This window comes from Cryptomeria japonica, chromosome 5 (assembly GCF_030272615.1).
Source record: "Cryptomeria japonica chromosome 5, Sugi_1.0, whole genome shotgun sequence".
NCBI classification, from domain to species: Eukaryota; Viridiplantae; Streptophyta; class Pinopsida; order Cupressales; family Cupressaceae; genus Cryptomeria; species Cryptomeria japonica.
In genome coordinates this window covers 543,199,362-543,226,433 of record NC_081409.1, presented here as the reverse complement: position 1 = coordinate 543,226,433, position 27,072 = coordinate 543,199,362, and the positions used below count along the sequence as shown (strand labels likewise).

At 37.7% G+C, this 27,072-nt stretch overlaps 1 protein-coding gene across 1 annotated transcript in view; it reads right to left on the bottom strand.

The window, feature by feature from the left end:
* LOC131034568 (presequence protease 1, chloroplastic/mitochondrial) overlaps window positions 1–27,072 on the bottom strand; it is a 153,674-nt gene that overhangs the window by 95,582 nt on the left and 31,020 nt on the right. Inside the window, exon 2 of the mRNA XM_057966102.2 lies at window positions 13,536–13,710. Within this exon, the coding sequence (XP_057822085.1) occupies window positions 13,536–13,710 (175 nt within the window). The remainder of the gene's footprint in view (window positions 1–13,535; window positions 13,711–27,072) is intronic.

Sequence of the window (27,072 nt, the reverse complement as noted above, 5' to 3'; positions counted from 1 at the left end):
TCCTGACCCTTCCAGAGGGCCCGGGGCGAAATTCACATTTTCACCTAATTTTCTCATAAAAAATTGAAATGCAAGACTTGATTAGGTCAAAACAAGCATAAGCTCGCCTTCTGGGAGATTTTGGAATGAAAGAAATGAGATATTCAAGACCTAATTGGAAAAATTGCTCCTGACCCTTCCAAAGTGTCCAGGGCGAAAATATCAAAAAAATCTATCATTCAACCTTGTTTGATTGAGTCTAAGGCAAATTGCAAGATTGAGAATACAAGGACATGGAAATTTGCAAATATTGGTTGAGAAAATTTCAATTTTATCAAGTGAGCAAGTCTAGACAAGGGGTTCAAACCATCACTTTGATATTTTGATGCTTAAGGAGGAAACAAGTTTCATTAAGTCTTGATCAAACCTTAATATTCCTAAGCTAGCCCACAATTTTCACTAAATTTGCCAAATTCAAGACATTTGGGAAGCTAAATCAAGTTCGCATGAATTAAGGCCTTTATAATTTAATTAACTAATTTCCAAGCCTTAAAACAAATTTAAAAAAACCCACCTTTGAAGCCTTGGAATTAATTTTAAAACTTAAAAAATCAAGGTGAGCGCTCAAAATTCATTTCTTTGCTTTTACAAGCAAGTCGGCCTCCTTCTAAAAAGGGATTTTATTTTATTTTTGTTTATTTGCTAGGTCGGCCTCATGGTTGATTAGGGTGAGCGCCCTATATAAGAGAGGAGTGTTGTAGCATTTTCAAATCATTCATTCATTATTCCTCTCATGCGAATTTCAAGAGCAGATTGGAGGAGCAAATTCTGGCAGATTGGAGCGAATTTCTTGCTAAGATTGGAGGCTAATTTCCAGAAATTGTTGAGTGGTTGGAGGCTAGTGGAAGGCGAAAAGGCTAATTGAGGCATATTTCATCCAAAAGAAGGCCAGAAATTCAATCTTTTTCCAGCAAATTTTGAGCTTCTTTCTTCCATTTTTTCAAGGTTCATAGTTAGGCATTCAAGGAGGAGGTATGAAGAATCATTTTTTTTTTTGAAGTTCTTATTCAAGACTTATTGTGATTTCATAGCAATTTTGTAAAGTCTAAGTCTTGAAAATCCAATTTCCATTCATAATTAATTTGAAAATGTATAATTCTTGATTTATCATGTCTTTTTCAAATTAATATCTTAAGTTATACCCTTGAAAGGTCTTAAATTTCATGCTTTAAGGTTTGATGCTCAAAGACTAATTTTAAGTTTTTGTGTAGGTTTCAAATAACCACCCAAAGCCGGAGGATCTATTACTTAGCAGAGTCTCAACGAAGAAGATCGGGCAAGGACAAGGGCGACCTCCTCCCGTCTAGCATCGACAAGGACAGCCTTCTTTGGTCAAGCATCATCAGGAATAACCTCTTCCAATCCAGCATTCCAAGGCGAGGTACATCATCATCCTGCACATCAAAGACAAAAGAAGTCAGAGCAAGGGTTCGTTGAAGAAGCAGATAGTTTCAGATGAATTAATTAAAGCTTGCTTCTCAGCATCATCGAATTGGATATCTACCAAGTTGCAAGTATCAGACAAGGTGGCATCCTAGTCATCACTCTTCCAGTCGGGTTGGTCCACCTCAGCATGTCTAGATTCAATGTACCTGACTCATTAAAGGTGGCACAAACTTCGATGTACCTACCCCAGCTATCCATTGGTCGAATATTCCAGAGAAGACATGTGTCCAATTAATACAATTATTTCATTGGTCAGAATTGAGTTTGTTGTAACAAACCATAATTAGGGTTTCATTGTAAAATCTTGGCCATTGATCTCAAATTGATCTTAGCCATTGAATTGTATTAAGGGCACTATATAAGCCCCGGCTCTTCATTTGTAAAGGCTAATAGAAAGTAGTTAGTGAATAGTGGAAAAATAGTGGGTAAATAGTTAGTGAATAGTCAGTTAATAGTATAGCAATTAGAATAGAATAGAGAGAGAAGGCAAAGATTGTTGCCAAGATGTTGTAAAAGACTTGTAAAACTTCATTGAAGAAATGGTGAAATCTATGGGTCGATTCAACAATTTGCATGGTCTCTATACTTCTCAGATTTGATTTCATGTTATTAGATGAGTGGAAGAAATGTGTTTGATTGATGGTGAAATTCGTATATCCATACTACTAGCAGTTTGTTGATTGCAGACTTGCCTTGTGTAGTCAACTGGAATCATTCAGCTTAAGCTTAACTTCAATTGTCGCTTCTTCATTGATATGCATCAGCCTGATGGTGTCTATGCCTGTAGTGATGATCTGAACATCATAAAGCTTTCCTCCGAAGATCGCACTAACCTTGTGGAGATGGTCCTGGGATGTCAAAACAAGACTTAGTTAGAATTTCATCAAAGATCATTCATTGCTCCTACATTCTTAGTGTCAGAATTAGATCCTTTCCTCGACCTTGTCCTTTTTCCTTTTTTTTCAAATCTAAGCCAGTAAAATCTTGTGATTCCAACAAATCAGACGTTTAGGTCATCAAGTGTAAGTCCCCTTGTGATTCCAGCAAAATCACATCATACCACAGAGAGCTTATCCACACGTAGAGATCCTACATACAAAGAACCTTGAAGTCATCCCGATTGATCCTTTTCACGACATCTTCAGCATTCGGAGACTTTATTCAAGAGAGGATAAGGTACCCTTTAGGTATTTTATTTTGTGTTTGGTCGTGTACAAAATACACATCAACAGGTTCCTGTTGTCATTTTATGACACCCTTGGTCCATCAGTAAGTGTTGAGACATGGACCAGCTAGGACTCGAACCTAGGATCTTCCATACGTTGCTGGAGTGCTCTACCACTGAGCTACTGGCCCCTCTTGGACCAATCCATCGTCGGTCCAGGTGTGGCTTATTTCCAACACCAACACCCCTCTTAAGCCACACCTCTCATGGGCTTGGGGCTTCTAGCCTGGACCTGGCTCTGATACCATGTTGAGACGTGGACCAGCTAGGACTCGAACCTAGGACCTTCCATACGCTGTTGGAGTGCTTTACCATTGAGCTACTGGCCCCTCTTGGACCAGTCAATCATCGGTCCAGGTGTGGCTTATTTTCAACACCAACACCCCCCTTAAGCCACACCTCTCATGTGCTTGCGGCTCCTAGACTGGACATGGCTCTAATACCATGTTGAGACATGGACCAACTAGGACTCGAACCTAGGACCTTCCATACGCTGCTGGAGTGCTCTACCACTAAGCTACTAGCCCCTCTTGGACCAGTCTATCGTCGCTCCGGGTGTGGCTTATTTCCAACACCAACAGTAAGAACCGATCAGAGATACGATCCATCGACCAGTGCTGCCCTTTGCTGACCAAGGATAAAGTAGAAGAATCATGAAGTGTGAGGTGTTGCCTTGCCCGGAGGAAGTTCCTCCCTTATGCCTTTTCTTCCTTCCCCAGAATTCCGGAACCGAAGTTCCTTCTCTTTGCCTTCTCTCGTTTTCCTTCTCCGGAACCCCGAGGTTCCGAAGTTCCCTCTTCGTTTTCTTCTTTCCCGAAACTCCGAACCCCGAGGTTCTGAAGTTTCTTCCCTTTGCTGCCTCTCCTTTCTTTTCCCGGAACTCCAGAAACCTGAGTTTTCGAAGTTCCTCCCTTTCTTTCCCCTCCTCTCAGTTCCTCAAAACTCCGGAACCCCGAGGTTCCGAAGTTCCTTTCTCTTCTTCTTCCCTTTCCTAGAACCCCGAGATTCTGAGGTTACTTTGCTAAGTCCGGCCTTTTCCTTGCCTCCTTTTCAGTTCCCTCCTAGCCTTTCTTCCTTCCTTTCTCCAGAACCCCGAGGTTCTAAAGTTCTCTTCTTTTGCTTCCCTTCTTCTTTCCCGGAACCCCGAGGTTCCGAAGTTCCTTCCTTACCCCTTTTTTCAGTTCTCCGGAACCCCGAGGTTCCAAAGTTCCTTGCTGCTCTCCTTTCTCCTTCCCGGACCCCTGAGGTTCTGAGATTCTTTCCTTGTCTTCCTCACTTTGGGAACCCGAGTTTCCAAAGTCCTCAGACTTCTTTCTAGTTGGCAACACTTCCGGATGGCGTGATCAACACTCAAAGCTTTAAATGCTCTAACAGCTTTGGTGACTTATGCACCTTCTTTTGTGGAGCCACAGGGGTGCATTTAATGTTTTTGGTAGGATTTCCATCAGAAGAGGTACGAGACCATGCTTGTTGTGGTGACTTATGTCATGTCTGCATACTCTGACTTTGGAAGGTCAGTCAATCCACCCTTCTCAGGGTTGCCTTTTCAGGGTATGGCTAGGTTGCTTGCATATACAGAAGTCAAGTGCATGCACTTCCCTGCACTCCCAGACTGACATACAGGGGTCATGATCACTCTTGTAACCATTTTTCTATATAAAGGTTGTTAGGCCTCATTGTAAAGGGTTCTCTCCTTGCTGGCTTGAGCTATTCTATAATTATTTGCCTTATAATTAATTGAAATCACCATTCTTGCCTTCCTTCAACTTATGTATGCTGTGTATGTTTCCTTACCTTCATCATAGGTGTGTGTTTTGTGATTCTTCTCTCATATATGTTGTGTTAAATTTATTTCTGAGTGTGACTTGTGGGGGGAAACCTTCTCCCCTCTTGACATTCAGCGAATTCTAACCTCCATACATGCATTGGGGTCACTCATACAACTAAAGTTTGTGCATCTTCTGGGTGTTTCAGTTGATTCTTTGTGTCATTTCGGGTAGGGAGAGAAACAATCTCTTCTTGGTGCATCACCTCCTTTTGTTTTAAACATTTCTCTCTTTCGTTTACCTCTGCAATTTGTTAGGATAGGCCTAGGAGTTAGTTTTGAAGTGTTAAGTTGGTTCAACACCTGCACCTGGATTGAGAAGGAAGCCGACCTTCTCCAGAGATTCAACCCCCTTGCGCAAGGTCCCACACTTCGGGGTTGTTTCCATGTTTCACAAGGTTGTTGAGTTGATAGCTTAGCAAGGGTGCGAGCTTTTGTGATAACAATTCCCTCATTTGTGACCTCCCTGGTTCATAGCATTGACTCAAAAAAATTTACCCCTTCAAAAAGTATAAAATAAATATATACGTTATAAATTTTAAATTATTTTTAATTTATAATTTTATTATATAATCATTAATATATAGTTTAATTTATAAATTTTATATTTTTTTTATTTATAATTTTATTGTATAATCATTAATATATACCAATATAGTGTATAATACTTTGAAATTCAAAACTATTTTATGATATTAATTATTAACTATATTGGTTCACTCCTTCCCCTATCAAGGTGCCTAATATTCTTATTTGCATCAAAATCCATGGATTGCTCCTCCCACTCCTTCAATCAAAGTGACTATTATGCTTATTTAGTGTCGCTTGTCCAATTTCTATTATAGCTTTTGTCTCAAAAAGCAAGGTTCTTACTCATAATCCAAACCGATACATTTAGGGGGTTTTATTTTTAGGAGTAAAGAATTATTTGTTTAGGGTTTTCCAAAGCTCAAGTAGTCTAGCAAAACTTAGGGAAAAAAAAAACCCTGATAATTTCTGCATTGATTTTGCACCGACTCTAATTCCAGAATGCTTCATACTCAAAATCAGCCTTATTTAGAAGCGATTTTGTAACTTAGATAAAAAATGATAGAATTGATCAATAAACACTTGAAAAAAATAAGTTCTTGTTAAAAACTTTAAAATAAATTTTTTATTATCACTTATAAAAGTGTCCTCAATAATTTACTATGCTCTCCACAAAAGATACCCTAGGAGTACTCACAAGAAGAATGAGCAAAAAAACTCATTGCAAACACTAAATTAGAAGTCTAAACAGTGCAATCGCACACTATAAAATAAGAATGGAAGATTCCAAAGAGAGTATCAAAATTTTAAGAAATCAATACCCAAACTGAAACTTGTGAAGTTGGGCTAGTTGCAAGAGAAAAAAAGCATTGTTACTATATTGTACATGTTAACTAGAGGAACAGCTGTAATTCCTAGCTGAACCAATTAATTGGTCTGCTCTTTCCAGGAAGACTCCAGTTCAAGTCACCGACCATTAATACTTAATATAGTGCTTCATGCCCAGACAGGACCCTTTCCCCTATTAGAAATTTCATGATGCTCTTCCATGATGACTAAAGAGGAGACCATATATTTCAAAAATGAGTCTAATAATTTAATTTACCCTTGTGGACATCCATCCTTAAAGGTTGTACTTGATAAGGTGAACATGTAGATTTTGTTATGTAGGACCTTAAATTTCATATCTTTATCTTATATTCAAGCATCCCCTTTTTCTAATTGTTACATAATCTTAGGGGTATTTGATAATTCAAATTTCAATTAACCATATATAAGAACCTTTTGTAATACTTATAAATAAAATTTGGTTCTTGTAATGTCCATTGTTAATTAATTATTTTATGTGGAACCTATCCTTTTTTTCTGAATAAGAATAAAAAAATATTTTAATAAAGAGGCAATGGTTTGGAGAAATAGAAACAAGTTGCAACATATAAAATATTAGTTTATAGGAGGCATATGTTTTTGGAAAGAGGTGTTATAAAGTTTTGGACACCTAATAGCTTCTTCATGATAAATTATATGACAACTCATTAATGAAATACAAGTTAGTATTTAAAAAAAGTGGAGGCTATTTTGAGGAAAGAATCTAATTAATATTTCAATTTCTATCTTTGAGAAGGAATGAGACATTGGAATATGTGTCGTACTGATTGAAATGATAATTGATTGTTATATAGAAAGGAGAGGAATGCTCCTTATATAAGCAATTACAAAAGATCTTCCCATAACGAAAACAATTGAGAACTAAAGATAGAATAGAAAGATTCTAAATACTAACTTACAAAATAGAAAGTTACTAAAAACTAACAAAACGACTTAAATGACCATTACAAAATAAATATTACAATATTACTTTAATAACCTCCCTTAATGGTCATTCTACTAACTACCATGCAGAAGAGTTGTCATGATCTGTTTTGGCCATGAATGCATAGAAGGCTGACTCCTCCTCTGAATGCTCTGCGACATGAGCTTGTTATTGAGACCCTCCCTTGTCGGATTTTTTATCAGCGAACCACTTTCTATAAGAACTTCTTCATATGACCAAGTTTACCACAATAATGACATGTGATATTCTTCTTAGAACTCTCCTCAAGTTTGCCTTGTCCTTTCTGTTGAGAAGACTCGCCTTTGCCTTTGTCTTTGGCCAGTAAACGCCTATTCCACACTAGTTGTCTCGCTATTGCTACCAAACTGATTCTTCCACCTGTCCTGCTGCAAGAGCTTGTTGCACAGCACATCAACTTTGAGTCAACATTAGTGGATTTAATGTTGAGAGTTTCAATGAAGTATTCATAGGATCATGGTAAGCTTTTCAGCATGATAACTACCATATCCTCTTCTGCCATCTTGCAACCAATGACCTCCAGTTGATCACAAATGTCTTTGAACTTCATTAAATGATCCTACAAAGACATCTTGTCATCCATCATACTCTAGAACAACATATTTTTAAAGAAGAAAGATCTACCTTTATCTGATGTCTTGTGCAAATCCTACAAGTGACTCCAAATTTGGGCAGTAGTCTTGCCAAACGACACTTTTGGAAGCATCTCATTAGTGACTGATAGCTTGAGCAACATAACAGCTTCACGATTACGCACATCAAACTTGTCCTGGTCTTTTCCTGCCACTGTGGGATGACCAAAATTACCTAGAACAATCTGATCTAGGCACCAGTACTCAAAAATGGTGAGCATCCTCTATTTCCAAGTGTAGCAATTCTTGCCCTCGAACCTTTGAGTGCCTTCCAACATGGTGTTGGGTAACAAAACCATCCCTCCAGCAATCTAGAGACACAGAAAACAAGATAAAATGCAATTCCAAAAAAAATCGATTTTTGTTAATAAAAAATTGACATAAAATTGAAACCCATGATTTGTTTTTAAAGATCGTGCAAAAACACTTGCTGAAGCAAACCAAGTTTAATTAAAAATCAAAAAAATTGCAAAAATGAACAAGAAACCACAATTTTATCCAAAAATCATAAAAAAGATTTGCCGAAGAAGAAAAGCCACGATTTTGTCCAAAAATTGTCAACGAGTTGTTGTAAAACAGCAGCACGATTTTGTGGAAAAATCATCAAACCCTAGATGAGGAAGATAACCCATGATTTTTTAAAAATCATCAAAAAACTTGCAACTGAAAACCCTTGCCGCACAATTGAAGAACCCCATGATTTTTGTTTGAGAAAATCATCAAAAACAAATCCAGAAACAAGGTCGCGAGTTTTTGAAAAACCCTACATGCTGCCAGGTGCAGAAGGAAAACTCCCCATAGTGTAGAAGAAAACAACCTATGATTTTATCAAAAAAGTTATTGAAAAACCAAATAGGAATTCCTCATGCTAGCAGCCATGATTTTGTGCATAGAAAACCGATGAAAACACATAGAAGAACACATTATCGTTGCATGGGAAAAAATGCCCCATCATAGGCAAAAACTCAGAAAATAAACTTCCACGATTTTAAAGAAAAACCACACAGCGTCAGAAAAACAACGCGATTTCCTTCAAACCCTCAATGTGTGATGTACATGAAATGAACACACAAAATTATCATAAGGAAAGAGGCCACAAGTTGCATAATGAAATCCTCGCCTGCGATTTTCCACAAAAGAAGATACCCTTGAAAAATCCCACAATTTGATTTTTTAAGTCATTAATAAAAATCCTCTAGGAATTTCTCATGAAATTATCAAGAAAAAAATCAACAATTTTAATTAAGAAAATTTGCAAAAAAACAAGATTTTTGTTTAAAAAAACGATTAAAAAAACTTGAAATTTCTAAGTAAATGGATCACAAATTTTTTATTAAAAAAATTGCCAAAAAAAAAAATCTATGCTCTAATACCATGAAAAGATAATTGACTATTATATACAAAGGAGAGGAAAGCTCCTTATATAAGCAATTATAGAAAATTTGTCCATAATGGTAACGATTCAGAACTAAAGATAAAATACAAAGATTCTAAATACCGACTGACTTACAAAATAGAAAGTTACCAAAAACTAACTAAACAACTTAAATGACCATTATAAGCTAAATATAGCAATATTACTTTTAATATTGATGCTACATGTTTGATTCACCAATAGGAACAATAACTATAGCTGAAGTCTCAACCCGAAGTTTGGAAATTCACTTTGTGAAGTTATTATCTCCATAAGTGAAGTTCATTTATTTGTCAACCCAAGGACGTATTACTTGAAATGAGTTTGCACTATATATGCACTAAGTTCCTGCGATAGCTATTCTACAAGACTGCAGCAACTAAACCTATTTGAAATAAGCAAGCAAGAATTATAACAACTGAATGGCTACAGCAAAGCTCAGCATTAACAGAAAAATTCTAATTAAAGAACTGTTAACTAAGTCCAAAGCTGACAAACAAGAATTGCTTTGTTTGCTTTGGCTGCAGGAACAGTCATAGGATCTGTTTCCAATGGCTGCAAGAACAGTCAATCGCTAGAACGTCTACTGCAGCAAAAAGGGAAACTGAACCTAACGAATGCACAGGAATACTCACCAAGTGGGCCCCCTTAGATGAGTATATCCATACTTCAAAGATAACTCTATATACTCAAAATAGCATCATTTTATTCATTGTTTTTCAAAGGTCGATACAACACATAGAATGAAAGAAAATGCTTTTAATTCTAATCCTCTTCTCTCTAACCTCTGAGAAGAGGCCCGGGCTCTTATTTAAAAGAAAACTATAACAACTTCCTACAATCTAGGTCATGCCGATGAAATGAAGCAGAAAACATTTATGACAGAAAACAGATGGAGTTAATCCACTGAAAATGTGGACCTCTGCTAAACCGCAACCAAGAATATAGCATGGCGGTATTACAAGATGGTTGTTTGCTGAAGACAAACATAAATGAGTCTTGGCGTGCCCTGCTATTCCTTTGCCGCTTCTTACGCCCATTATTCTCTTTGTTGTTTTGAATATTTAACTGCCCCTTGAATATCTCTAACTGTCTTTATGACGTAACACAATAACCGCCTCTGCAGCATCTCATTTATTCCTGCAATTAAAAAGATAGAACATACAAGCACACATATATATCTATTTTAATTAATCATAACACTTATAAACATTTCACACATGATATCACCTATGATAAACCGCATGGCAACAGGAATAACTAGTCAAAACAAAACAGGATTTAATGGGTTTAGTTAACATCTAGAATGCATATAGTCAAACTCTAATACATCATATAACTCAAATACTAACCCATTATACAAATTAAAACATGGCAAAAACTTATGAGTTCTAGGAAAAAAAGAGCTAATATCTCAGCTCATCATGCCCCCCAACTTAGTGTCTTGTTGATCCTCCAGCAAGAGGAAAATTTCTGATTCGAGCACTGACTCGTAAGTTGCCAATAGTCCCCTATCTTGTTCCTCCTATAGCCAAGTTCCAATAAAACCCCTTCATCTTTTCCAGTCTAGCCCATCTGGCTTCTTCTGTGGCCTCCTCATATGGTTTGTCTGTAACCCTGCATCCCATTAATGACCACATAAGGATAGGTGGGTGAAATATTAAAGGTAGCCAGTTATTGATATTTGCCCTACCCAAATGGATGTACTTAGGAGCTCTTTGTGTAGCTGCATGAAAATTAGGCAGTGAATGGGGTTCACCCTGTTTTAGGTCTTCTGGGAGATTATTCCAGCGCTGAACCAAACATTCAATTGCAGCTGCATTTTCATTTTTAATCAAGTGTTCATATTCGTGGAATGTTTCCTCTCTTATCAGTAACACTTGGCTCCTGACATCAGGTCTTGTTAACAATTTTTGCCAGTCATAATAAAGAAGCCGCGGATTTTTGGCTTCAGCCCTAAGTGGTAATGGACAATCCAATTCCAAATTTCTATATGTTTTAGCCTGAGTCCCCATACTGATTTCATTTTGTATCCATGACATTAATGCTTTTATTTGAATGTCACCAATGTATAATAAGGGATTGCACTCGTTGTTAGAAGTCATAGCATAATTATGCAAATAAAATTCACATAACAAATTCTTAACAGTTGTAGGAGAGTTTTGATAAACATTATAAAATTCTTCTGGGGTATCTAGAGAAGGACTAAGCTCTTAAATTTTGAATGAATTATCATATTAGGAACTTAGGTAGCAAATATCCTATTGAAATTTGTGATGGCTGAAATCTAAAATAACGAGAAGAAACAGCACAGTAAACCACACCAGTGGACATGACAACAGAAATCTGTAGTAAACTGTTGAATGGAACAGCATAAATAAAGAATATAAAACTTACAGCCACCACTAATATTGACCCCATTTCAAGCACAACCAATACCGTTTATTGTTTGTTTGTTTATTTCAGATTTTCTTTATAATCAAATATAGAGATAATGTACTTCCCTTCATATCCATATTATTTGGCAATGAAACAGCATAAATAAAAAACAATGCAGGTACAAATGCAATCATTTATGTTTCACTGCAAAGAACTAATGCCAAGTTATAAATTAATTATTCACTGCACATTATACAGAGAAAAAAGGAAAGTGTAATGTCCCCAAAGTTAGACATTACATCACTAGTATTCTGCAATTTTGTGAAGTCTCTAAAAGAGACAAAATTGCAAAAAATGATTAGCAAGTGGGTGGAAGGAGGAGGACGACATTGGAGAAAATACCTGAAGAATGGAAAATGAACAATCAAGGTTTCATTTTGGTGATTTTTCGATATCCAAATCTTCCATGTATGATGGTGTCTTGCATTTCGTAAGACATTCTCACTAAAGGTGTATCAACCTGAACAAGGTTGATTCATAAGAATCTGAGATACGTTTATGTTGCCATAAAATCAAGTAATCATCAGATTAAGTCTGTTGAAGGATGATGGATTCAAAGAGATATATTGGGCGGCAATAATCATGGCACCTTGATATCCGGAAGTATAATGTTTACTACATTTGATAGTAATTAAAAAACCAGCATCACTTGTATAAACTCCGAAAGATTATCATCAGTATTATGAGAACCGATTCAGTCTAGATTAACGTAGTATGATATGGAGGCATTCTCAAGTCCGCCTCACTATCAATAAGTTTGGAGAAACGAGTTAATATTGAAAGATCGTTATAATCATTATCAGATAGTCTGGTTGTGGGCAGGCATTCTTTCGCGCTCTATGAGGAGAGATATGAAATCAGAATAAGAAAGGAAGGATAAGAATTATCATAATTATTGCTCATCCAAGAAGATGAATCGTATTCTATTACGAGCCAACATCTATGAGTTAATTACGGACCTATTGAATGTTAGATTGGAATTCTATTTGAAAATTACATTCATCGATTGTGGAATTTAATATTAGCCATCATGATATAGACTAATGACTTGAAATAAAGATGACATTCCCAACACCGATATCAAGTTTCTTCAATGCTGAGCAATCAAACAAAGATGGACGAATAATGAAAGGATACGAGCTATGGTAATCATTAAAAGGATCTTTTTATTATGATAAGTATTGACCATGAAGGTGAAGGTGCGACATGTAGAGTGGGGCGATAATTGGATGAGACAAATATCAATGTATAAAGGAAAGTGATCAATGTGAGCAAGGGGAGAATGGAATGATACTGATGCTATATAACAACTAATCGATAATAAAAATAAATGCAGGAGTATGGACAACGGATATAATTATTACGATAACAAAGAGGAGCGATTACAATAACAAGAGGTATGATTCATTAAGAGATTAATATAATTTGTTTATATCAAAAGATACAACTCTAGGAAAGAATCACGATGGTCCAAACCAGAGAAGTAGATATAAAAACAGATCATTGAGATGGAAGAAAAAGGGGGAGTTAATTATCTTATTTTCTTATCCTATGGATCGCTGAAGTTAAGCAAATTGACCCAGCGGCAATAAAGTTTGCATAGAAAACAAGGTGGAAATCGAGAAGAGCAGTATTAGATCATGGTTGCAAGGTTATACACCCATATTTGACATGGCAGCTATATCCTGTAAGTGATATTATATACCAGACATTGCACGATATAAAGGATCTCAATTGGTAACAACAATTGATATTACTACAAGCAATATCGACTTACATTCTATTACATCAGACCATTGATATATCAGGAAAAGCACATTGTAGATTGGAGTAATATAAACTAGCATATTTCATAAGATCATATCAGTTACAGCTGTGTCTTGTTATCCAATATTTATTCCTTATCAAAATGGATGAAAGGGAAAATTTAAAATACATAATCCACTTAGCATTCATTTACGTTGATTATAATAGAAAAAGAAAGTAACATTAATTGATTCATACTATCAATTATACCATTCATGCTAATAATTGGATATTATAATCTTTGGTAAGTTTAAGAATTTGGAGTAAGTGTCTCTTAAGGACCAATAATCTAAGAAGGGACATTACAGAAAGCAAGAGAAAAAACTTACGGTGGAGTTCGAATCACAATCCCAAAAACTTTGTTCTCATCATCATTTGATACAGACATCACTTCCGCACCAGTTTTCTTATGCCTGTACAAAATGGCAGTTGACTTGTATTCATTTAGGAATTGTTCCTCTACCTTTTCAAATCCAAGGTCCCTTACAACATCTGGACTAGCTTCTGCCAATTTTGCAGTACAAGATTTATTAGCAAAAATCCTCAATGTGATATCAAAAATAGTTAAAAATAAAACCTGCAATAGTTTTTTTGACTAAATGGGTTTCTGGCTTGAAACACAAAATGCAAGTATCAGCTGTATCTTCCTGAGAAACATATATTTATATCATAATTTCCAACAGAAAATGTTGCATGGGACTCAAAACAACATTTCTTACAGTAAAGCACTTTTGGCTAGTCCAAAGACACTGACACTAAACTAAGTCACTACAAATAAAAGCTGGTAAATGGTAAACATGTCAAAGAAAAGCACAGGTGCGTATGAATTTTGCTACTTGTGCCAAAGAATACATACAATAATTATCCCATCCTGTAGCGAACCATGATTACAAATCTTGACACAACGTATCTTCAATGATCAAAAACAGGAAGAATCTATCTTTCCTAAAAGCAAGACCCATATATACCAAAATTGACAATTTGAATCTCTAGCTTGATATATAACTGAGATTGTCAACTACAAAAGGTATCCCTAAGGCAATATGCACGATGTCATGGGACTTGAACAAGTGTACAAACTGGAATTTTGGACAGAATTCATTATGGTTCTACATTGCCAATTAACTTTAGTTTCAATCACAAAATTCCAAAGAAGTAAAAAAGAGTAAACAGGCCAACAGTAGATTGAGATAGAACATAAACCCTTCTAAACAAGAGAAAAAATATGTCTAAAGAATACTATTCTGTGTGAAATACTATTAGTCGGACTCCAATTCTCTACAAAGATTTCTGGTTTGCAAAAAGTAATCTGTGGAAGGCAGCAACTGGAAGGCTCATAAAACACCTGGAAGGAAAAAAGATTCAAGTTTTTATGTGGTCTGGAGTCTGGGCGCTGCAACAAACAAAGTTGAATTAGCCAGCACAATTACAGAAGGCATTGAGTTACTTATAACTGCAGTTTGCCCAACTTGAGGTATAATTCAGTTTCTATCAAATTAACAAAGAATGGCATATTTCTTTTGTAAGATTTGAATTGGCTAATCATACATTAACTGGGTTTGAACATTATGCTCATTTATTGGCTGTTAGAAAATTACCATCAATATCAAAATAGGATGAAGTTGATTAAGCATCAATTCTATCAAATTTGCTATTAAGAGGAAAGCTTTATTAATTGGTAATATTTCAGGTGACAACATGACCAAAGTGGGCAGGATTACACAAATGAATCTCACAAGGAAGCTGTTCAAATGAGCAAAGACGTGCATAATTATGACAACCTGATGAAGTAGACTAAACAGCTTCATACATACTCAAGGAAGCCCATGTTATTAGCCAAGCATAAGGATATAAATCAAGCATGTTCCAAAACCCATTATCTACAGATGGACAAGAATAGCAAGGTGGCTCCAAGCCAAATGGGAAACATCAATGGAAAGCTAAACGTAATGCTACTCCTACCTTTGCAAAGAAAGAATTAAGAAAAATTGCTGGCATTGTAATGTTGATGGTCATACAGTCAAAACATGTTGGAAATTGCATCTTACAAGAACCAAAACAAGGCTCCAACTTCCCTTGAAAGAAAAGAAATCAATAGCAGTTACACTATAGATGAGAAAGCTATTCGTATTTCTGTTCAAAGAAAGGTATGCTTGAGTACCTTAATGGTGAAGGTGGGTGTGCTCCATATTTGAGGTTGTATGTTCAAATCCAGAAGGAGCCAGGGTTGTTCAGCCAAATGAGCATTATATAAGGCGAATAGTAAAAACAAGCCCCTTGTGAAACACTTGTTTAATGGGGGTCTCACATGCCAATTTGATGTCTTGCTTGGTGGTGCTAAAAAATTGACTTTACTACCCTTTTAACAAATGAGAATCATGATAATTTGTTAACTTGGCAAACTCTTCCATATCAAGATTCAAGTTACAAAGACAAAACTTGAAGTTCTTTTAGACTCTTACTAATAAGCAATTTGATTTCCAAAGAGATGTTAGACAAGCTTGGGTTTGGTTACATGTAATCATCCTAATCTTTATTATTTGGGCTGGGTGAAGCATGGAATAATAGAAGTCAACAAAAAATGAAGATTTTAGTTTGGGATAAATGAGCATTTCATTAATAAAGCTTTGGTAGGTTCCTCTTGATGTTTTTGATGTGATCTTCCACGACCCATACATGTATGTGAGATGCCATTTCATCAAAATAACCAGCAAGTAACATTTGGTCAAAATGCCTGAATCATCAAAACATACGTGTTGTGCTTTGCACACACTCCCTGTCGCCGACAGGGTCCCCCCCTTTCTTTTTTGGTTTTCGTCTCGCCCCCGGTGTGGGATTTTGAATTTTTATTCGCCATGGAGATGCAACAGGTAGTAGTATGAGGAAATGATCCTGCAAGAGAGTGAGCCCGCCCGCTTCCTTAAGTCCGGAGGAGTTCATATCAAATGTCAGGCATGATCTCGTCCGTGATGAGAAGGTTGAACCATGAATCGCATGAAGGAGGTGTTTAAACTTTAAAACTTACAAAAACCTCTCTTAGGCCGAAAATCGCAAAATGACAAGGCGTTTATTTTTATAAAACTTTGCGAAAGTCTCTTTTATCTCGAAAATCGCATGAAGGAGGCGTTTAAACTTTAAAACTTTACAAAAACCTTAGGCCGGAAATCGCAAAATGACAAGGCGTTTATTTTTATAAAACTTTGCAAAAGTCTCTTTTATCCCGAAAATCGCATGAAGGAGGCGATTAAACTTAAAAACTTTACAAAAACCTCTCTTAGGCCGAAAATCGCAAAATGAGAAGTAAGGCATTTATTTTTATAAAGTTTGCAAAAGGCCTCTTTAGGTCGAATTTCGAAAATGATGGTAAAACGTTTAACTTTAAAACTTTTCAAAAGGGCCTTTCAACCCGAAAATGGAGAGTAAGTGAAATATAATCTTCATAAAGTTTGCAAAAGGCCTCTTTAGGCCGAATTTCGAAAATGAAGGTAAAACGTTTAACTTTAAAACTTTTCAAAATGGCCTTTCAACCCGAAATCGTGAAGTCGCTTGATGGGACATTTATATAACTTAAACAATTTGCAGAGCCTTCCATATGTCGAAAACGCAAAGTTGGAGAGTGTGGAGAAGGCGTTTTAACTTCTAAAATTGCGGAGTCTTCCTCAGCCCAAAAATCGCGTGATAGGGCATTTTAAAAATCTTGCAAGAGCCTTCCCCCAGACCAAAACGTGGAGTTAGGGAGAGTGAGGAAGGCGTTGAACTTTTCAAAAGACCCTCCCAAGTCCGAAGTCGTGAGGAAGGCGTTAAATTTTGCATTCACCTCCTTTGTGCCGAAATGTAAAATCGTAAGAAGAAAGGAAAGACGTTTGACCTATAAAGAACTTTGCAAAATCACCTAAGTCTCCGAAGTTTCAAGAAATCGCACAAAGAGGGGGGCATTTTTGCTATGCAATTTGCAGAGGGTCGGTTTTGGCCGAAATCTCCATAGTTGCAGCGTTAAACATTTATTCGCCAGGGTGCCCAAAGTTTCAAAATTGTAAACATCGGCATTTGGCCGAAGATCATTCTATGTTGGCCAATCCGCCAGGTAAGTTCGATTCTCTCCTTTAAGTCATTAATTTGTGCAAAATTGGTCATGATGTTTAAACAGGGGATAGAGAGTGGATGAGAAGTGAGGTTTTGTAGGTTATGATTTTAGAAAGCATTAAGCATAGCATGCAATAACAACCAACTAGGGAAATTAACCGTTGGAATGGAATTTCAGACTAAGAGAAATTTTGGAAATTTAAATCTGAACTTAAACAAAACTCTTTTCCAAGTGCATTTTCGAAAGATTAGCCATCGTCAATACATTCGAACCCTGAGTCGCAAGCTAGAACATTTGCTCTTTCTGCTGTAATCGATCGGAAGTAGCATTTTTGAAACCCGCTCCAAGCAGCGAAATTTAACCGAAACCAACCTGCTTTTCAGCTTCAAATAGCATTTAGTTTCCAGATGATCAAGGTCTATTTATTGAAATGTCATGCTTTTTTCAAATTTCGATTTTCTCATTGATCATTGATTTTAAGCGCTAACGTCGTCCTCTGTTTTGGCTAGCCTGTTTTGTTGCCTTATCTCGTCTCGTAATCCGTGTCCAGTTGTGCAAGATAGATGCCTAGATCGGCAGTGAATCCTCAAAGACACTTGGCACAACTGGAACGTCTCGGGTTTCCAAATCTGACATTCCCCGCAAGGTCGAGAGAATGAAGTACCAATACCAAAGGGGTGGAGTTAGGGAGTCGAAGGTCTAGAGTGTATGGGAGAACATAGGTCACATGTATTTGGGCCACATAGATATCCAAGATTTCAGGAACAAGGTGTACTCTCCAAACGCCTATGGCAGGCCCAGACGGATGATGGAGAGTGGTATTGCTCAGGCAGTCAGTTTCCCTCCGGCCGTGCAGAATTATGAATTAGTAGTTGAGGTTGTTAGACATTATCAACCAGAAACCAGATTAGTGGTGCTAGAGGGGATGGTGCTAGCTGATTTCACACCTGAAGCCCTTGGGGAGGCATTTGATATCCCATTTCCAGATAATCCTATTGCTACAACTATTGATGAGGCCCAGGTGGCTTATGACATGAATCCTGCTAAATGCAAAACATTGATAAACGAAGAATGGTACAAAGAAAGAAGACCCCCAAGCATTAGAATCAGTAAAAAGACCCCCAGAAGTAATTTTCATAACAAGTATGGTGATATGGTTACCTTACTCAGCCGGGTCATGGGACTTCCTCAATCTAATCTTTTTGAGGAATGGATGTTCTACTTTACTGAGCAGGTCTTCGCTAGGAAGTCTAAGTTCGACTAGGCTCAGATCATCAGCGACAATATCCATACACGGCTGATTGAGCTTGAAGAAAAGTACTTTACCATGACTTCCTACTTGGTCTACATGTTTGCCCGACACCAGCCGCTGACGAGGTTAATCAAGAAAGGTGAGATCGGGAATGGGCCGAATCAGGTGAAGGTGTACGAATGCTACCCTCAACTGCATTATTATGACATTACCCAAAGAGAAAAGAATTACATCACCTACGCAATTGGTCAATATGAGCGTGTCAATGATGCCTTTACAATGCACCCGGTCAAATTAATGCAAGGAGGATTGCATATAAGGCTCTCAGAACGGGCTATCACTTTGATCCAGAAATATGGTGTGTGGTTTATCCAGTTTCCCGGGTTCACTTACATCAGAATAGCAGGTTTTAAGGGAACACCATTCCGGCTTCCGCGTTATCCATCAAATAAAATAGTCCTCATGGAGGTAGCAAGATAGGAACACCCAGCAGGCAGTCTACTCAGAGATAAGAAGCAATCCGCGTTCACCTTCCCCATGATTTTGGGTACTCTTGATGTGCACTTAAAAAATTCGGTGCAAGCTGAGGAGTCGTTGGCTGAATTGGCGTCCTATGGCCTACAGGGACATTTCCCTAGGAAGTGCTTCGATCATGATAAATTGGCAAAGAGAGCCTATGGCAGGCACTACAGGGCCAAGGCGTCAATAGAGGATTATTGGAGTAACTGTTCCGATGACTTTGAGGTCCGTCGGCGTGAATATTCTAGGCTAAGTGTTCAGCAAATGCGGCTTTATGAGTACCGCCAGGTCCCAGATCAAGTGACAAACTATGGAAATTGCTTGCAAGTCCGAGAATTTGAGGCAGTCAAGAACCTCTTGCCAAGCATTGATTGGACTCAAGACCCAATCACAGATTTTGAGGCAGTCATGGAAGCTCCAAGGAGGTATACCGATTACTGGCTATCCCAACAAATTGAGAGACTAACCCATGAAGGGACCCAATTTACATACAATCTAATGGGTACTCTCGATTCCCAATCTTCGGAAGATGAGGGAACCTCAAGCACGCCAAAGGAAGAGGTTGAGAAACCTGAAAAGAAGAGAAAGAAAGCAAGGGCCAATAGAGGGACTCGGACATCAAAAAGAACAAGGAGAGAAAATATTCCCATCAGGAGGCCGGAGGTTAGTTCATCATCCAGGGACCCCAGTTCGGAGGATGATGTGGTTGAACTTAACTACATACCCGCTCAGCCTTCACAGAGTGATCTTGATGCATTCGAGGCAAATAATCCTCAGACACAAAGTGAACAAGAAGCGAAGGTAAGGGTCGTTGGCTCTGATGAACCTGGAAATCAGGTTGAAGAGGGAGAGATTGCGCCTGAACAGGGGACTGGTAAGCATGAGCTCACGCAGGGAAGCAAGCATGAGTTACAACTAAATATCGGCGACAAGGATGACACCACTGTTGAGGGAGAACAAAAAGGGGATGAGACTCAAGAGCCCAGCAGAACTGAAGAGCAACCATTACAGGAGGATACCCGGCAATTGTTCAGCAAGGTAGGAGAGAACTCAGCCATGAGTAAGGGATTGGATACTGCATCTGTTCCTTCTATGACCGATCAATTGCAGGTAGGCATTGAGTCAATTGAAGCCTCCAAAGAACAGAGTGGGAATCTGGCAATTACATTTGGACAGACCATCCCTCAGGATTGGCTAATTGCTCGTGCGCAGCAAAAAGCAGCTGTCAAGCCACCAATTAACCTGGAGGACATCTTCTCTCGCATAGGAGAAATAAAATCCAAAGGCAAGAAAAAGCCAAGGACTTACTCCAAGATCACTAAAGATGAGCAAAGGAACCGCACGATTCATATTGCCACCCCACCTACAGACAACCAACAGATCAGATTGCTTTGGCTAATTACAATGTTGCGACCATCCCAATAGGGCGAGCCACCAAAGAGCAGGAGAGGGAAGAGTTCAAAGATTCTGTGCAAAATATGCTCAGACAGCTCGACGAAATGACCACTGAGAGAGATATGTATCGGGCTCGTGCTGAGCAAGCTGAAGGGTACATAGATCACCTGTTGAGGCCGCTGCAGCATGCCGTTGAATCCCATGTTCCCCCATTAGCATTAACACAAAGGACCACAACCGGCTTTGACGGAGTGCGTGATACCGCCAAGGCCGTCAGGGAATGGATTCAAGGCATTAAGCAAAAGGGAGAGCAAATCTTCAAAGATGTGCGTGAAATGGCTCTCCATAGGGAATCCACTCTTTTTAAAGTGTGTAAGCTGAGGAAAGAATGTTATAACGCTCATGAGGATCCCTATGATGTCAATACCTTCCAAGAATGGTATTGGATTCTCAGCATGAAGAACGACACGAAAGATAATATCAACAAAATGCAAGATAAGTGCGATGACGCTTTGTCGAACGTGAAGGATCTTGGTGAAAAGATCCTCAGATCAATGGTCCCTGGCTAGAATAGTATGATAGATAATGAGGTACAACCACAGTGGGAGGACAGGCTGAAAACCAAAGTCACCTACTCCATGGAGGACCTGGAATTTGCTAGTGGGCTACAGGCAGATATATTGTGTTTTGAGGATCATAAATTATACTGGAAAGAAGAGTTGGACAATGTAGAAAGCCTCTTAGAGGGTATTCAATATAAAATGTTTAATCCTCCTATGCCTCCAGCAACCAAACTGTTCGAGTTGTGCCTAAGATTCCAGGACTACGTTCGGGTAGAACATGCAACGGATCAAGATATCTGGGGAGAATACTTGTGCAACGAGGTCGAATCTGTGGAAAAAGAGTCTACCTTGGGGAAGGGAAAAGTGCTTTCCTAAAATATATGTTTCTTTTAAATCTTAAAGTGCACTTTTCAGACATAAAGTTCTTTCCTAAGTACCAAAGCTATTATAAATTTCGAGCTCCGTGCATGTGCACTTTTTGGAGCAGCTTTATATTTGGTAGTTATTGATTACCCTTTGGTAGTTATCGATTCCCCTTTTGGTTGTTGTTGATATTTTGCCTCCCATTTATGGGTATGGGTAGTTTTGATTAGAGGATGAATCTGGCCCACTTGTCTAAATTTGATCTTGGCCTTTCATCCATTTTGAGAACTCTATATAAAGGAGTTGGTTTCTCCTTTATTTTAGGTAGAAAGTTAAAGATTGTTGCAAAAACTCTGGCAAAATATATACAGATTTTAATGAATGTTAAAGCTGTGTCTTTTTTATACTGTGAGTGCATGGTCCTCTTCTCCATCTATTTTATATTTCTGCAACTGTATTTACTTTTCAGACAGTTTGTTTATGCATGTATTTGATGGAAATCTTGGTTCATACCATTAGGAAATAATTGATTATTATTCCCTCTGCATGGTTAGTCTGAGCCCAATTTTGTGCTAAGTTCGGTTGTTAAACGTGAATGAATGGGTGTAAGAGTCCAGCATTTGTATTTAGCAGCTTGAAAATTCAAAATTCCTAGATGATTGCACTGGTTTTTACCTAGTTGTGTTAATTAGTTGGCAAAGTAATTTCTGGTTATTTTAAGATTTCCGTCTACGTGTTCAAATATGTTGTCTTAGTTAAGTTAGCTAGCTGTTCTTATTACTCTTTATCCTTATCCCCCCTTTTTCCTTTTTAAAAAAAAAGAAACCCACAAGTCAAGCTGAAGTAGCATCAAGTTAAAAGTAAATCGGATGAAATAGGACTATAAGATTTTAGGGAACCTGTGCGAAACCAATTCCGTCTAACCGTAAGTCCCCTTTGTGTTTCTAGCAAAACACATCAACTGCTGAGCTATCCTACAGTCAAGACCTGACAGTCGAAACCTTGAGGTCATCCCTCATTGATCAATTTAAAACAGCATAAGGGATTTCCTTATCTCAAGAGAAGATAGGATACTTGGCATTCTATTCTGTGTTGGCCGGATGAAGCCGTAGTTCCACGATTTTAGCCACGTCAACAATACAAAGGTAAATAAAAATTCTCCTTGGTAAGTGTCAATCAGTTTGAAAGACTGATTGTGTGAAGCTTGCTTTGATTTTTTTGAAACATGAACAAGATAACAAGATAGTTGAATATAAAGTTTCTCTAATCAACATAAAAAGGAAGTTAAAAAGTTGTGGCAAGTTGAGGAATTTTTCCAAGAAGCAAAGGATGTCAGTGAAAAAAGCAATTGAGTATGAGATGCAATTGCTACTAGATTATCCTCTCCTCAACATTGGTCTCTATAACCATTGATGGAAGCTAACAATGGAAAGAAATGATTGTAATTTTTGTTAGATTGAGACATGATCTGTTTGACCATTACTCCACAAGGTTATCCTATTGTTATTCTGCCAAAGAAAGGTAATTCCTAGATGACAAGTATATCATACAGCCTTGAATAAGAAAACCGTCAAGAACAAATACCCTCTCCATTGGACTGTTAATTTGTTGGACACCCTTCAGCATATTGCACCCTCTTCCAATAATTGATTAATTGTGTAATGTCCCCAATTTGGAGCCAAGGTTGTAAGCAACTTGGGAATAAGAAAAAATAAGTTGCTTGCAATTAAGTGCAAAATAAATCCCAATAAGCGAAGGCAAAGAAATAAAATCAAGGGAATAATGAGAATGATTTAATATGAAGGGAAAAAGCTTAAGTATTTAATTTTTCACATTTGATTTTAAGTGAGGGGCGTTTAAGTGAAGATTTCATCATTACCTAGGCCGACTTAGCATGGTGGGCAAAATAATTATATTAGGCCAATTACATTAAATGCCTAAGTTTAATATTATTGCTAAGGGGCGATTATATTGATGTAGCAGCTAAGTTGAACCAATATGAATTGAGAAGGGAGTCGATGGCTTTTGTGAAAACTATTTAAAGGCAAATTATGGAGTTGCAAAAGGACATTCATTCATTTTGTTATTTACACTTATTGAAATCTTCTCTCTCGCAATCAATTGAAGAGTTCTCTGCCCTGGGGCAATTCCCCTAGAGGCTGAATGGTCTGTATGTAGCCCCAGGTCATCAGGTTTGGTAGTATCCATTGTCAAGTTGGAGGATTGAATTTCAGACTGGCAGGTTCGATTTGCATTCATCCATCAAGCCATAGGGTCTCACTGCTTTGCTAGGTGATATCATCAACTTCACACATGATTGGAAGTGTGGCTTACAGCATTTTCTAGGCATCCAATATACATTCAAAACGCAGCCTGGGTTTACACATGACAGCATTCTGTAGCTGCTGCAGCCAGTCTTCACACATTGGCATGAAAAGGAGAATCGCACTCTATAGCTGCCTTATACAGCCGCATGGTTTGGAAGTATCAATCTAGAATTTGGTGGGGTATATAATGCATGTTAGCATATAATCATTTCCAAACCATAGTAGCAGCAGATTCTGAAGTTGCCAAACGTTTATTATATCTGAATAATTTTGGTGGATTCTTAAGCATACGTAATGTTGTGACCTTTTAAAACATCACCCCATTGAGAATGGGAACCCTCCCTTTTTCTCCTGCTTTCTAGGGTTTTTGTTAGAGCCTTGTGACCTTCCGGCATCGGTTTTGCCAAATTTTGTCAGTTTTGAGTGGTCTGAGTTTTGAAGTCGTAAGTCAGTTTCTACAAGTCATGGTTAGAACAGAGTCTAGACACCGTCAAAGGGACTAGAAAGGCCGAAGGACGAAGATTGCAATTGATTTGAGTGGATTTGGACAACTTTATATTTTTGTAAAGTTTGCTTTTTCCGCTTTTTCCTATTTTTTAGGAAGTTTTGTTTTTGGCACTTTAACCATGATTCCCAAAATGGCTATTTTTAGAAAGTTTTTCTTTTTTTTAGGGATGCTTGCTTTTTCTATTTTTGGAAAGGGGATTTAGGGTTTGCATTATTGGCTCTAAGATTCACTAAAAATGATCGTCAAATTCCTCCGAAATTCTAGTTTTATTCGAAAAAGCCAATTTCCTAAATTTTAGGGATCCAAGGGAATTCAATGGATGAATGATGTGTGATTTTCAAATTTCAAGAAAATCTGAGTTGAAATGCCTAAGTTATGAGGATTTTGAATCTGGCTTCCATGGAGATCATCTCTCTCCAAGTTCGTCCAGCAATAAGGTTCATATGGTTAAACATCTCTCCAAGTCCGCCTTGACTTGGTCATATAAAGAGCAAAGTCCGCCCTTGATCGAGTATGAGGTGCACAAGATTAATGAACTCCGCCCTCACCTTGGTGCATAAGATGAAGAAAGTCCACCCCATGGCTTGATTAAGGTGCAAGGAAGTCATGAAGTCCGCTTTGGAAGGGACTTACCTTGGCCTGAAGAGGGGAACAAGATGAAGGAAGTCTGCCCTGTGGTGCATAAGTCTCTTGAAGTCCGCCCTCACCTAGATGCATGAAGCAAGCCAAGTCCGCCTAAATGAAGAAGAATGACATGTTAGAAAGGTCGAGACTTAAGTAAAGTCCGCTCAACATGTGGTCACTAAGTTTCACCAAGTCCGTCCAAGTTTGGGTCATGAAATCAACCAAGTCCACCCTCAAAGATACTTGCTAAATTTGGAGTAAAAGAATATTCCCTCATCCTGTCAGCAAGATATGATATTCAAGTTCGAACTAAAGGTAGATTTAGAAAGTTTTCAAAAGAAGAATACTGATGAATAAGTTCGAATTGCAACTGAAAACCAATTTAAAAACTTTCATTTTGAGACTAAGATTGAAAGTTCGAACTAGATAAGGAGATGACAGTTCACTGAGGTCCAATTTAGAAACTTTCTTTGCAAATTCGAAAGACTAAAGACTGAATAGAAACAAATTTTAGAAGATTTACTGAGAGTTTCTAAATGAAGAATTCGAACTTAAATACAAATACAATTCATTCTTACATTTTCTAATATGAAGTTCAAACTTTGAAGAGCAAGTAGAGAGAGTTTTGAGAGAAGTTTTCTGCAGGTTGAAGATATTTTGAAGAAGACTTTGTGCAGGTCTGAGTTTTGCAACAAAGTTTCAGAGGTTCATACACAGATTGAAGAAGATTCTTGACTGTTTTGAAGAGCAAATCAAAAGATTTTCTGAGACAGACCTCTGATTTTCTATCTTAAGCAGCATATTTTCTCTTCTTTCTCATTTCTGAAGGTGAAAAATGGGTCTTATGAACAGAATATTGGGTTTCTTACCTGATTCTTTTAAAGTTTTCAAAGAGAAAGAACAAATACAACGAATTTTCCTTCTTCTCTTTCTCATTTTGTTGCTCCATAAGTCAGTTAGATTGAACTAAATCGAATTTTCTTGGACAGAGTTTGCTCTCAGGTTCTGATTTTTGATTGAAATCAGACTTTGAACTTCTTGAGTTTGGTGATTTTCAGGGGTTTTCTTAAGATTTTCATAATACTGAAATGTTGAAAAACCTCATTTTCAAGGCTAAGTGTTAGAACGAAAGTAAAAAAAAAAATCGTGATATACTTAGCTACCAAACTCCAAAATCACACCTAAAATGCAGACCCTAACTTGAATTTATTCATTTCTTTTGCAGATTTGGATGACCTCGGAGGTTGGAACATCACGCAAGGTCAGGATGAAGTTCCAAGTTGACAAAGATTCCCCTCCAGAGTCGAAAATGAACTCCAAGTGGAAACAAGTGGGTGATACAAACCTAGGACACATAAACCTCAGGGATTTCAAGAAGCAGATGCATGGTACAGACACTCAATTACCTACAACGATAGCAAGGAGAATGATGCGGAATGGTATAGTGCAGGCTGTTGGTTTCCTTCCAGCGATGCAATGTACTGAATTGATGGTAGAGTGTTCCAAGCATTATAACTCGCAGAATAGAGAGATAGTGGCACCTGATGGAAGGGTTCTCACAAATATTGGAGAAGTAGCAATTAGAGAAGCCTTCCCGCATCCCTAAATACCACAACACGGTCTATATGACCAGGGATGAAGCAACCCAACTATACAATGACAATGTAGAAGATTATGAGGCTAATATCAACCATTCATGGTTGGAGAAACCTAGGAAAGGTGTTTCCAAGATACCTAAGCTCCTTGTGAGGGCATATTTCAAAGAAGATTACGGAGACCTCATAATTTTACTGAACAGAGTCATGGGGAGCCAACAGGGTGCTCCCTTCGAGCCATGGATGTACTATTTTATCCATGAGGTAACTGTTGGCGTTAAGATGATAAACTGGGCTAAAATCATCAGTAATCATTTGGATGATCAATTGAGAAACTTGGAGAAGAATAGAACATTTTATGTGAGTTCCTACTTGATCTATCCTTTAGCCAGGACATACAAATATAGAGGCCTTGTGTGTAGAGGAGCTGTTGGAAATAAGGAGAACCAGTTTGTTGTCTAAGATTGTTATCCACAACTGCACCTAGAGGAGAAATTCCATTTGAAAAGAGTTAATGATGCATTCCTGATGCATATCACGAGAACCCTTCAAGGGGGTCTTCATCAGCGACTCTCTCAAGAGTTAAAAGATTTTATCAGCAGGTTTGGGTATTGGTATATCAATATCACAGGTTCA